Below are 12400 nucleotides of genomic sequence, written 5' to 3' on the forward strand. Positions count from 1 at the left end.
GTTTTTATGGGAAACTCTGCCTCTTCTGCTGTCGAAGGCCAAGGGAAGGTGTTGCTGAAGATGACATCTGGAAAAGAGCTGACTCTGAATAATGTCCTATATGTGCCAGAAATTCGAAAGAACTTGGTCTCTGGGTCTCTGTTGAACAAGCATGGATTTCGTATGGTGTTCGAATCAGACAAAGTTATTTTGTCTAAATCTGGAATGTATGTGGGGAAGGGATATGTATCTTATGGGCTTTTTAAGCTCAATGTAATGACAATTATAAATAAAGATAATAAGTCTTCCGTTTATTTGCTTGAGTCTTCCAATTTATGGCATGGTAGACTAGGACATGTTAATTATGATACATTGCGTAGATTAATTAACTTGGAACATATACCTTCATTCCAAATTGATGCAAAACATAAATGTGAAATTTGTGTTGAGGCAAAATTAACGAGATCATCATTTCAAACAATTGAAAGAAACACCGAACCCCTTGAATTAATTCATAGTGATGTCTGCGATTTGAAATTCATTCAAACGAGAGGTGGTAATAAATATTTTATTACTTTTATCGATGATAACACCAAATACTGCTATGTGTATTTGCTTAAAAGCAAAGATGAAGCCTTAGAGAAATTTGTTCTCTATAAGAATGAAGTTGAAAATCAACTCAATAAGAAAATTAAAAGATTGAGAAGTGATAGAGGTGGTGAGTATGAAGTACCAATTGGTAAATTCTGTGCACAACACGGAATTATACATAAAGTAACTGCGCCTTACTCTCCTCAATCAAATGGTGTTGCTGAATGTAAAAATCGCACATTGAAAGAAATGATGAATGCGATATTACTGAATTCAGGTTTGCCTCAAAATATGTGGGGAGAAGCTATTTTGTCAAGCAATTACCTTTTAAATAAGGTAACTCGAAAGAAAGAGGATAAAACCCCTTATGAAATATGAAAAGGTAGGAGACCATCCTACAAACACTTACGAGTGTGGGGTTGTCTTGCAAAAGTGGCGGTTCCAACACCAAAGAAGACAAAGATAGGTCCTAAAACAGTGGACTGTATCTTTATAGGCTATGCACATAACAGTAATACATATCGATTTCTTGTACATGAATCTAAAATTCCACATATACACAAGAATACGATCATGGAAACTAGGAATGCATCATTCTTTGAAAATGTATTTCCTTACAAATCCAATGATGGATCAAGTTCATCTAAACGAAAGAATGAAACTATGAATGAAGAAAGTCATGATTCGGCTCATGAAATTCATGACTCAGATCATGAACTAGAACCGAGACGTAGCAAAAGAGCAAGAGTGAAAAAATCTTTTGGAAATGATTTTCTAACTTATTTGTTAGAAAAGGAACCATTAAATTATGCAGAAGCTATGAATTCTTCTGAGGGACCTCTATGGAAAGAAGTAATAAAAAGTGAAGTTGATTATATTTTGCAGAATCATACTTGGGTGCTAGTGAATCTTCCTCCTGGTTGTAAACCTTTAAAGTCCAAATGGAATTTTAAAAAGAAAATGAAAGCAGATGGCTCCATTGATAAGTATAAAGCCAGACTTGTGATCAAAGGATACAAACAACGAGAAGGCTTAGATTACTTTGATACTTATTCTCCTGTGACGAGAATAACCTCCATTAGGATGATAATTGCAATTGCAGCATTGCGAAATCTAGAAATATATCAAATGGATGTAAAAACAGCTTTCCTAAATAGTGATTTGGATGAAGAAATCTACATGGAACAACTTGAGGGTTTTATAGTTCCAGGACAAGAAAGGAAAGTCTGTAAATTGGTGAAATCATTGTATGACCTAAAACAAGCACCAAAGTAGTGGCATGAAAAGTTTGATAATGCAATGATTACCAATGGTTTTAAGATCAATGAATGTGATAAATGTGTCTACATTAAAGAGACAACAAATGGCTATGTCATTTTGTGTCTTTACGTAGATGACATACTAATTGTTGGTAGTGATGATAAAATGATCAAACCTACCAAGTATATGTTGAATTCAAGATTTGACATGAAAGATATGGACCTACTGATATGATTTTAGGAATTAAAGTCACAAGAACGTCAGAAGGTCTTATTTTAAACCAGTCACGCTATGTGGACAAGATTCTTGAAAAATTCAACATGAATGATTCTGGTATTGCTAGAACACCATTAGACAATAGTCTTCATCTGTCCAAGAATAGAGGAGAGGGTATTTCTCAAGTAGAGTACTCTAGAGTTGTTGGAAGTCTAATATACTTAATGAGTTGTACTAGAACAGACATTGCCTATACGGTTAGTAAATTGAGTAGATATACAAGCAATCCGAGTGATGACCATTGGAAAGCAATAGTGAGAGTATTCAGGTACTTACGATATACTCGGAATTATGCCCTGCATTATACCAGATACCCAGCTGTTCTGGAAGGATATAGTGATGCGAACTGGATATCTAATATAAAAGACTCAAAATCTACTAGTGAATATGTATTCACACTAGCAGGAGTTGTATCTTGGAAATCCTATAAACAAACTGTTATAGCCAGATCCATAATGGAATCTAAATTTATAGCTTTAGATAAATGTGGTGAAGAGGCTGAATGGCTACGCCATTTCTTAGAGGATATTCCAAAATGGCAAAAACCTGTGCCACCAATAAGTATACATTGTGATAGTCAATTTGCGATTGGAAGAGCACAGAGTAATATGTATAATGGTAAGTCTAGACATATACATCGTAGACATAATACCATTAGACAACTACTCTCAACAGGAATTATCTCTATTGACTACGTAAAGTCAAGGGATAATATTGCGGATCCGCTAACCAAAGGGTTAAACAGAGAGTTAGTTGAGAAATCGACAAGAGGAATGGGACTGAAGCCCATGAAAGAATAAGTTGGTATAAAGGAAACCCAACCTAGTTGACTAGAGATCCCAAGATCTAGGTTCAAAGGGACAACCTAATTATATAAACTTAGTGATGTCACTGTGGGGGTTATCCCTAAAACCATTCCTATATAAAATATCAGTGATATTGTAAAGAAAAGAATAGCAATTTTGCTTTAATGATTTTTAAGTGGAGTAAACAAATTACTCAAAAAATTAAGTAATCACCTATGTGAGAGAGAAGTGGCGCCGCTTCAAAGGAGAATTATTTAAGGGCTAAATTCTTTAGAAACTCTTGCAGAACCAGGTTGATGTTCATGGCCAAAACGAACATAACTATGAGAACTGAACAAACGTTTAGATGATTCCTGTGTGAAGTGTATGGTTCATTTACATAAGAAAGCTGGACAGTTCAAGGACATCACGTCTACTGGACAACTAGTAAAGTAAATATACTTTCACAAGGGAAGGTTCAAAGGGTAACACCTACCTATCCTATGCAGGTTTCAATTGTTGAACACTATCACAGAGTCAAAACTAAAACAATTTTCATTCATATGGGGGATTGTTGGAAATATGGGATAAATTGATGGGTGAATGAATGAGAAATTGATGCTCAAAGAACACCCTTGAGTTGGAAGTGGGAAGTGGAAAAATACTAGTCCCACATTGGAAAAGAAAGAAGGCTATGGAGTGCTTTATATACAGTTACACTCATTTAAAGTGGCAACTATCATAGCACAAACACTATGCCTCACGCGCAGGTGCAGAGGGGGTGCAAATCCGACGCCCGACAAGCTAAAACTTGGGCGCGAGCGCACATCCTGTGTACACGATTGCAGGACCGAAAAAGTGGGCCTTGCAACGAGCCCAATTTCGCCTTTTAATTTATTTTTTCAACTCAAACTGTTACGAATTTCGTAACGTGCGGCAAATTTAATCAGCCGTTATTGCTCTCCCATTCTATTTTATCGAAGTCATTCTTCCTCTGTTTATTATTCTCTGCATTTGCACTGTTTTTCGGTAGTGTTCATTTCGAGTTTGTTCAAGTTCGCCGGAAGCTTGGAAGTGCCGTGATCTCTTCTTCGCTGTCAACCGTTGTATCCTGGGAGACAAACGTTTGCGAAACCTCAATTGCGTACCGGAGGGAACGAATCTGTTTTAAGGAAACTGTGTCGAACACAGGCCTCAGTATTCATTAGTATCGATTCCAACTTTGTTATTACAATTTCGTTTCTTTACAATTCTGTATTGTTTGTAATATTTATACTAATGCCGATTTGAATTTCGCAACATTAAGTCCTCAAATGTATCTGCAATTTGTGATCAAGTCCTAAAACTTGCCGAGCCAACTATTTTCACTTGGATCCTACTAAAAGAAGATGCAGTCTGAGCACATTCACTGCTCCAGGTTCCTGCATTTAGGACAAACAACACAAGCATTTGCAGGAGCTTCTAACAAAGGCAGCCAAAGATGATAGGATGCTGCTGCTTGGGAAACTTACGCAATTTGGGAATGAATTATATGAATAACCAGATTCACCACTGCCTTGGGTTCACAAATGATTAGCAATATTGAATCTTCACATGATCCGCAATAAGCTATAAAAATGCATTTAAGGCAGTCGTAGACTAGCTCCCATAAATCCACAAACATGGCTTCAAGTAGCCAAGTCATGTCTGAAAGGTTGGTCCAACAAGACCTGTAATAGGTACCTTGACTAAGGGCTACTTTCTCCAGATTACCACGATTATATTCTGAAGCTTCCTTGACTGGTTCAAAAAGAGTTCTACTGGCTTACCAGCAATAAGATTCTATAGATATGCAGAAGTCAGGTACTTGAAGGAGATATAAAGTGATAATGGATTGAAATGGAAATGTTGTTCATCACGTCTCCATCCACATCCTAATTGTTGCTTCTCAATGTCTCAGAGGATTTGAAGAAACATTTGAGCCATTTTTCACCATTTGGGCCTGTGCTTGAATAAAATCTTAGACGAGCAAAAAGATTAACTGCGACCCTCCAAAGTTACACTCAATCCATATATATCAACAACTCTTAAATTTTGTCTCACCTTGAAAAAGAATTAACAAAGTTCCGACTTGGTTCTCTTGAGTCTCTCTCGGTGGTATTGCGTATGTACTCTCAAAACAGAAGGACTGTTAAATGGCTTTCACTTCAGTTATAATTCACTCTGATAATATCCTAACGGACCAAATGAATGAGTTTTGTCCTCTATTAATACTTAGACGACGCATTCAATTGACGCCTCTCTCTCATTTATAAATCCAATGCTGCACTCATTACGATGAGAAAGGGAGAGAACTCTAATTCTAATGGCACCACAACCTATATGGAAATATTGTGCGAGATAGAGATCCTCATCCCTATAGACAAGTCAATGTGTACTTATGTTTGAAAAACCTTAATCACGCGTTGAGTTTGTAGCTTTTTTTTGTATTCACCCTTTTAATACAAGGATTTGAATAATTTTAGTGGTTCATCCTTTATTTCAAAATGTGAAATAACATATCACAATTAAGTAAAAAAATAAGCGGGTTATTTTCAACATTAATAACAATCTCACATAACTTATATATTAATTTTATAAATCGATCTTAGTATACTAACCATTTCTCTTTTAATATACTCACAAATATATTCCAAAGATATCCAGCTTTTTCTTGATTTAAAACACCGAATGCATGATGAGTTGCATATATTTGTGTGGTGGCGGGTGAGCCGTGAATGTGAACAGAGGAAAAACAAGTCGAAGAAGAAGAGGGAGAGAGATGACAGGTAGAGAGGGCAAAAGTTGCAGGGATAGTAGAAGCTTTTGCCGATATTCTGAAATCTAGTTTTCTTCATATTTACAAATCCTATATGGGTTTATCCCACCCCCTAGGTGGGATTTTTTATCTGGACTATATCTGGGTTATATTCGGTCATATCCAGATTTCATGTCACTCCAAACATTGAATTTATCCTATAAATAATTTTATCCGGTCCACCAAACTCAGCCTATGGAGAGCTATAGATGATTCTAGTATTTAGATGTTCTAAAAATGAGAAAGCTTATTTAAAGCAAGGGAAAGAATTAAAAAAGGAAAGAAGGAAAAAGGAACGGAAGAACAGTACCCACAAAAGAAAATAAACGAAAGAAAAAAAATCTGAATATTCAGAAAATCATGCAAAATTATATCGTTTCATTTAAGGGCGAGATTTTTGTGGTATTCGAGGAAATGGGAAACAAAGGATTGTTGGAGTAATTGTTCATGTTTTTCTTATTCTTTTCAAATTCCATAAGGCTAGAGATGATTCCAGTATATAAATGTTCTAGAAAAGAGAAACCGAAAAGAATAAAAAAAAGAAAGAAGGAAAAGGGAGAAGATGAACAGTAACCACACAAGAAAGAAAAAAAGAAGGAAATCAGAATATTCAGAAAAGAGAATTGATTAAGTGATAGTCATTAATCTACTATGAGATTAACACAATGTCGCGGGCCATGGGCCACAAAAAATAAATAAAAACTAATTATAAATTATTGTGGGGTCCAGTTCTTTAAGAATTTGTGACTCACCAACTTGCCGTTATTCTCGACCCAAAGACTGTTATACAAAGCCCTTCAAAAAATCATGCAAAATTATATCGTTTCATTTAAGAGTGCAATTTTGGGATATGATTTTTGGGATTCGAGGAAATGGGAAACAAATGATTGTTGGAGTAATTGTTCGTGTTTTATTTTTTTATTTTTTTAAACTCCATCGGGCTAGAGATGATTCTGGTATTTAAATGTTCTAGAGAAGAGAAACCTTATTTGAAGCAAGGGAATAAATAAAAAAGGAAAGAAGAATGAGGATGAAGATGAACGGTAACCACAAAAGAAAAATAAAAAAAAGAAAAAACTCATAAAATCGTGGAAAACTACCTCGTTTCATTCAATTTGTTCGCATCAAATCGCTAGCCAAAATTTGACCAGAATTGAGGAATACATTGGAATAATTGAATGATAAGGATTACATTAGAATCCGTACAATATGTTTATGACTAAATTGGTAATTTTCTCGAAAATATTTGCATTAAATAGAAAACTTACTCAAATTAATTAATCCTACTCAAATTAGTAAACCACTAAAACCAGGGACCTAAATCGATCCAGTTTCCTTTGTGAGCTTAAAAACAAGAGAGATTTTTAACAAACATGATGCATTACATGTAAGGAAAATTGTTGTCCCTTTCCTATTGTGCTTGCCCTGAAAGAACCCATAGATGGCACTCTTGGTTGGAGCATAAAAGGACCATCATTCAGCTAAATTTAGTCAAATTGTCAGTGTTGCTTCTAATTCTTCCTCATCGTAAGAGAAGAACATGGACAAAGTGAAGTCTGTATTTGTGGTTTGTCTTGTGTTGGGGTTGTTTCTTGGGCAGTCCAGAGCCAAATTTCAGGATTGCTACAAGAACTGCCTAATCGTGTGTGCCATCACGCCCGGTAAATCTCTGCCCTTATGCGCTCTCAAGTGCTTGAAGGACTGTATAATTCCTTTTTCAGACAGCCTCAGAGATCCACAGTACTTCTGCCAGCTTGGATGTGCCTCCTACTTGTGTACCAACCTCAGTTCAAAGGATGACCCGGGTAATAAATCTCTCTCTCTCTCTCTCTCTCTCTCTCTCTCTCTCTCTCTCTGTGTAAGCTCACATTTCTGCTCACGTTTATGTTTCTCAGGTGAGAAAAGAGTTGCAGGTTGTGTGGATTCTTGCTCGGAGAGATGTGCCACTCATGCGTAGCTTGCCCTCTGAGGATTTATGATAAATCTTTGGTTTTCTGAAGTCGAATAACACATCAATGAATTGAATGAAACGTCAGGAGTCTTGAGCCATTTTCAGTTCCAGCAAAATTCTTATCTACTTTGTTTCGGTGAATGTTAGTTTATTGGGATTTAATGTTTATCTGAAAATGCCAATCACGGAGTACACACTAGGATGTGTCGTTGACCAAAGGTTCATGGCTTCACAGAGCACTAGGAGTTAGTGCTCGAGCGGGTGAGCCATATACGTATCAAAATGTTCAGTTTCCTAATCAACCAACTTGTCCTGAATAGAAAAGATTTGAACTAGCAACAGACGTGGCTTAGTGATAAGAATGTCATATTCTGATGTACAGACTCAAACCCATGATTGCTAAATAAGCATTGGACAAAAAAGTATTGGTTGAGGGAAGTCGGCCCCACATGGTGCAGCATTGCCATTTATGACCAGAAATGAATCGTAACCCCGTTGCGAACACTGGTTAGAGTAGCTGAGTGACATATATAGGGGGAAAAGATATCTAGCTCCCTTCTATGAATGCCAAATTCTTAAACTTTTTAGGGCATACAAAATTACGTCACTTCTAGTTAGATCGTTTGAATTATTTACCAAAACAATTTTTTTTGAAATATTGCGAGTAGCCACTTAACCATGGTTCGAAAATTCACAAGCATTCATGAATGAGCATGTAGCCCCTTAACGCATACAATTCCTTTCTTATTTTTGAAAGTTATAAATCGTTTTTGTGTTTTCAAATTGGGAAAAAGGGGAAACGAGAATGTTTTAAAAATGCGAACAGCTTCTATGGCTTCTTCACATGGATCACTTCAAGATAGCTTTTTATCCTACCTCGCCCGTTTCTCAAATATCATCTTCACTTAGCCGAAGCCGAACATTCCGATTACTCTGCCAACTCCATAAGAAGAAAAGAGCTGCCAATTGGCCAACAAGGCCCTCGATCCGAGCCGACAGGCTCATTGAGACCAATAAGGCCGGTGTATAACCAATGTGAGAAACGATCACTTAAGAGCAGACCGCATCATATTTGTCGACGTTATGTCCGTTGACAAATCCCACGTTCAAAGTCTACATCATGCATGGCCATTCAATAGACTTGTTGAGAGGATCGTCGAAGGCAAAATCCCATGGAATAGTGCAACTATTGATCTTTCCCCTTATTCTCTAGATTAGCATACTAAAAAGATATAGAAAAATGAAACGATGGAAGAAAAAAAAAGAAGAAAAGGAAAAAGATATGGAAAAATTAATTTTAAAAACATCAATAAAATATTAAAATATTATTAAAAAATTTCCACATCAGCGTCGGCATCCACGTTAGTGATTTCAGGCCAAATTGGCCGGATGGAGTCAATTGACAAAATTGAAAAATTTAGGACTGAATTGACAAAGTGCAATAAGTTTGGGATATTTTGGACAATTTTCCCCACGAGCTTTATAAATTAAGTTCATTCGTTTGTAACATCAATTAAGTTCAATGTTTATTAGTTTTTGGTAGCATCAATAACAAGATAGTTGCAACTAAGAAACAGTTGCCATCGCCATAAATTGTTTTTATTAGTCTAAATAAATAACGTGATATACACGTAGAATATAGGTCTAGGATGAAGATTGTTATACATGTATAACATAAATATGTTGAAAAAATAAAGGATGTTAACGTAACAGATCTTTTGAGTTAACACTAAAACTTTTAAACAAAACAAATAGACATCGCTCAAATAATAAAAGATCAATATATTTATGTAAAGAAATATAACAAAATATGTTGATATCTTTAAAGTACAAACGAAGTAATTTACTATTTTCGAATCCAACACATAGAACAAGTATTCTATCATGCACAAGGGTTGTACTTTAGCAATGACTGAGATTGAAATCATGTGGGCAAGACAGGAAAAATTAAGTGCTACAAGAGCATCTACGTAATGCATCAAGGCAATATATAATCATCCTTAGAGGATCTAATTTTTGGTAGTTTGCAGCAATAATTACCAATAAAATAAATTAATTCAAGCACAAAATGAAAAATAAGAATTTGTACATTGCCATAGGATTTTTTCAATCATTCTAAAAATTCAGGAGAAAAAAAAAATGAAAGGCCTGTGGAGAACACTGTTATATGTGTATGACATTACTTGCAATATGGGAAAATAGTCTGAGAATGGATGTTGCCAATCCTCCACTCACAAACTCAACGAAAAGTACGGACATATTGAATTACACGTCACACAAATGTTTTGTCCCCATCCTCTCAAAGAAGGGCCATATAAGCACTTCATTCCAGCTCAATCTTGTACTTTTGTCAGTGCCGCTTCTAGTTCTTCCTCGTTGCAAGAGAAGAAGATGGGCGAGGTAAAGTCTGCATTTGTGGTTTGTCTGGTGTTGGGGTTGTTTCTTGGGCAGTCCAGAGCCAACTTCGAGGATTGCTACAAGGGCTGCTTCATCCTGTGCGCCATCACGCCCGGTCAAACTCTGTTCTCATGCTCTTTCAAGTGCCTGAAGGACTGCATAAGCCCTCCTTCAAACAACCTCAGAGTTACACACTACTTCTGCAAGCTTGGGTGCGCCTCCTCCTTGTGTACCAACCTCAGTTCAAAGGATAACCCTGGTAATAAATCTCTCTCTCTCTCTCTCTCTCTCTCTCTGTGGAAGCTCACATTTCTGCTCCTGTTCATGTTGCTCAGGTGAGAAAAGAGTTGCGGGTTGTGTGGGTTCTTGCTCGGAGACATGCACCCATCATGTGTAACTTGCCTACTGAGAATTTATGACAAGTCTTTGGTTTTCTGAAGTGGAGTAGTATTATCAGTGAATTGAATGAGATGACAGGAGTCTTTGAGCTATTTTTAGTTCCAGCAGATTCGTATGTTACTTTGTTATGGTGGATGTTAGTTTATTAGGATTTTAGATTTTATCTCAACATGCCTATGGTGGAGTGCACACTAGGAAGTGTTATATTATTGACAAAAGGTTCACGGGTTCACAGAAGCACTGGAAGTTAGTGCTCAAGTGGGTGAACCATATACATATCAGAATGTTCAGTTTCCTAATCAGCCAACTTGTCTTTTTTTTTTTTTTTTTCTTTTGGTCGCCAGTATACTTGTCTGGATTAGAAACGAATTGAACTGGTGGCCAGCGACAGAGGTGACTTACTGATAAGAATGTCATATTCCGATGTACAGATTTAAACCCGTGATCGAGTAATGAGGCTTGGACAAAAAAATCGGCCACTTCTGGTTAGATCGTTTGGAGCATTTACCAGAACAAATTTTCTGAAATATTGCGAGTAGCCGCTTACTGCCGGTTCAAAAATTCAAAAGCATTCATGAACAAGCGTGTAGCCCCTTAACGCAATACAATTTTCTTTACATTTTTTAAAATTTAAATCATTTTTGTGTTTTGAAATTGGGAAAAAAGGGGAAACCAAGAATGTTTTAAAAATGGGAACAGCTTCTATGGCTTCTTCACATGGATCACTTCAAGATAGCATGTTATCCTACCACGCCCGTTTCTCAAGTATCAATCTTCACTTAGCCAAAGCCGACTATGCCAATTACTCCACCTACTCCATAAGAAGCCAGCTGCCAATTGGCCAACAAGGCCCTCGATCCGAGCCGACAGGCTCACTGAGACCAATAAGGCCAGTATATCCAATGTGAGAAATAATCACGTAAGAGTAGACCGCATCATATTCGTCGACGTTGTTCCCCGACAAATCCCACATTCAAAGTCTATTTCATGCACGGCCATTCAATACTCTTGTTGAGAGGAAAGTCGAAGGCGAAATCCCATGGAATAGTGCAACAATTGATCTTTCCCCCTATTCTCTAGATTAGCATACTGAAATTGAGAGAATGTAGATTCAGAAGACCAGTTAATTACAAACTAATTAACCTGTGCCCATGTCATTGCCTCTGCGCAAAATTCGGCACCACCTCAGTAGCCATACCTTGAACAGTTTTCACACCCAATCATAAAATACTTGAAGCATATCAAAAAGAAGCTACGCCAGTCCATCAAATCGTGTAGAGGAAATCTGTCTACGTGATCTCAAGATTTCTCATCCCCTCCATACCAAAAACCTGGGGAGTTGGAACATGTAAGCCTGAAAGTCTCTACTTACAACGAAGCAATATTCTCAATTGCTCAACCTTATGGAGCAAAGGTGGAAAGGCCTCGAAAACTTAGCCGAAGAAAGGCGAAAGAACAACTAGACAAAGGAGGTTTTGCACTACTTTCTCTATGGCAATTATTACATTATAAATTTCCCAAAATAATGGAAAAAAAAAACAACTCACTGAATTGGTAAACACCAGGAAATGGAGGCAACGGATCCCGGTGATCTCTTAAGCTACCTGCGGGAAAACTAATGAAAATCAGGAAAGATGCAATTGATAAGGCATGGATGTCAAGCAGAATTTCAGAGTTATCAGTGCATGGATCTCCTTGAGATAAATACACGCTCCCCATGTGGAGTAAGAATTCAAAAGCAAAGTGACATCTGAAAGCAGTAGCTGTCATTATAGTTAAGCTTGCTTGGTCAGCCAAAATTCCCCTCATGGTGCACTTGTAGTATTCAACCACACAATTAAGTGTTTTAGACCGATTTCCTCTGCAGCGTCACTCAACCTATAAGATTATAACTTGTACAACAATTGTTTTAAGTCCTCAAATGTT

The 12400-nt window shown here is 36.9% G+C and overlaps 3 protein-coding genes across 11 annotated transcripts in view; 2 read left to right on the forward strand and 1 right to left on the reverse strand.

Moving 5' to 3' along the window:
• LOC115684058 (coatomer subunit beta'-2-like) overlaps positions 1-12400 on the reverse strand; it is a 105903-nt gene that overhangs the window by 8603 nt on the left and 84900 nt on the right. For 3 of the 9 annotated variants that reach the window (XR_008818614.1, XR_004006077.2, XM_056320377.1), the window contains one exon: positions 11602-12078. The exons of 2 other annotated variants lie outside the window; for them this stretch is intronic. The gene's annotated coding sequence lies outside the window, so the exon portion shown is untranslated. Of the gene's footprint in view, positions 1-4973; positions 5042-11035; positions 11350-11601; positions 12079-12400 lie in introns of those variants that run through there. 4 more of the 9 variants (XR_008818613.1, XR_008818611.1, XR_008818617.1 and 1 more) reach the window with 4 other exon arrangements.
• Positions 7268-7752, forward strand: LOC115684067 (thionin-like protein 2). Its single transcript, XM_030608763.2, has 2 exons — positions 7268-7532; positions 7623-7752. Exons 1-2 carry the CDS (start codon positions 7268-7270, stop codon positions 7682-7684), a joined length of 327 nt encoding a protein of 108 aa, XP_030464623.1. The 3' UTR covers positions 7685-7752.
• Positions 10042-10797, forward strand: LOC115684066 (thionin-like protein 2). The gene is made up of 2 exons (XM_030608762.2): positions 10042-10334; positions 10411-10797. The coding sequence occupies exons 1-2, from the start codon at positions 10070-10072 to the stop codon at positions 10470-10472; spliced, it is 327 nt and encodes a 108-aa protein (XP_030464622.1). The 5' UTR covers positions 10042-10069; the 3' UTR covers positions 10473-10797.

This window comes from Syzygium oleosum, unplaced genomic scaffold, assembly GCF_021117445.2.
Source record: "Syzygium oleosum isolate NSW1041296 unplaced genomic scaffold, Sole_v2.1 Sole_v2.20, whole genome shotgun sequence".
NCBI classification, from domain to species: domain Eukaryota; kingdom Viridiplantae; phylum Streptophyta; class Magnoliopsida; order Myrtales; family Myrtaceae; genus Syzygium; species Syzygium oleosum.

Excerpts from the sequence above, each read along its gene's own strand:
- LOC115684066 (XM_030608762.2), top strand. The coding sequence starts at position 10,070 with ATGGGCGAGGTAAAGTCTGCATTTGTGGTTTGTCTGGTGTTGGGGTTG. Across the intron at positions 10,335-10,410 it reads CAGTTCAAAGGATAACCCTG|GTGAGAAAAGAGTTGCGGGT; the intron begins GTAATAAATCTC and ends CATGTTGCTCAG.
- LOC115684067 (XM_030608763.2), top strand. The coding sequence starts at position 7,268 with ATGGACAAAGTGAAGTCTGTATTTGTGGTTTGTCTTGTGTTGGGGTTG. Across the intron at positions 7,533-7,622 it reads CAGTTCAAAGGATGACCCGG|GTGAGAAAAGAGTTGCAGGT; the intron begins GTAATAAATCTC and ends TATGTTTCTCAG.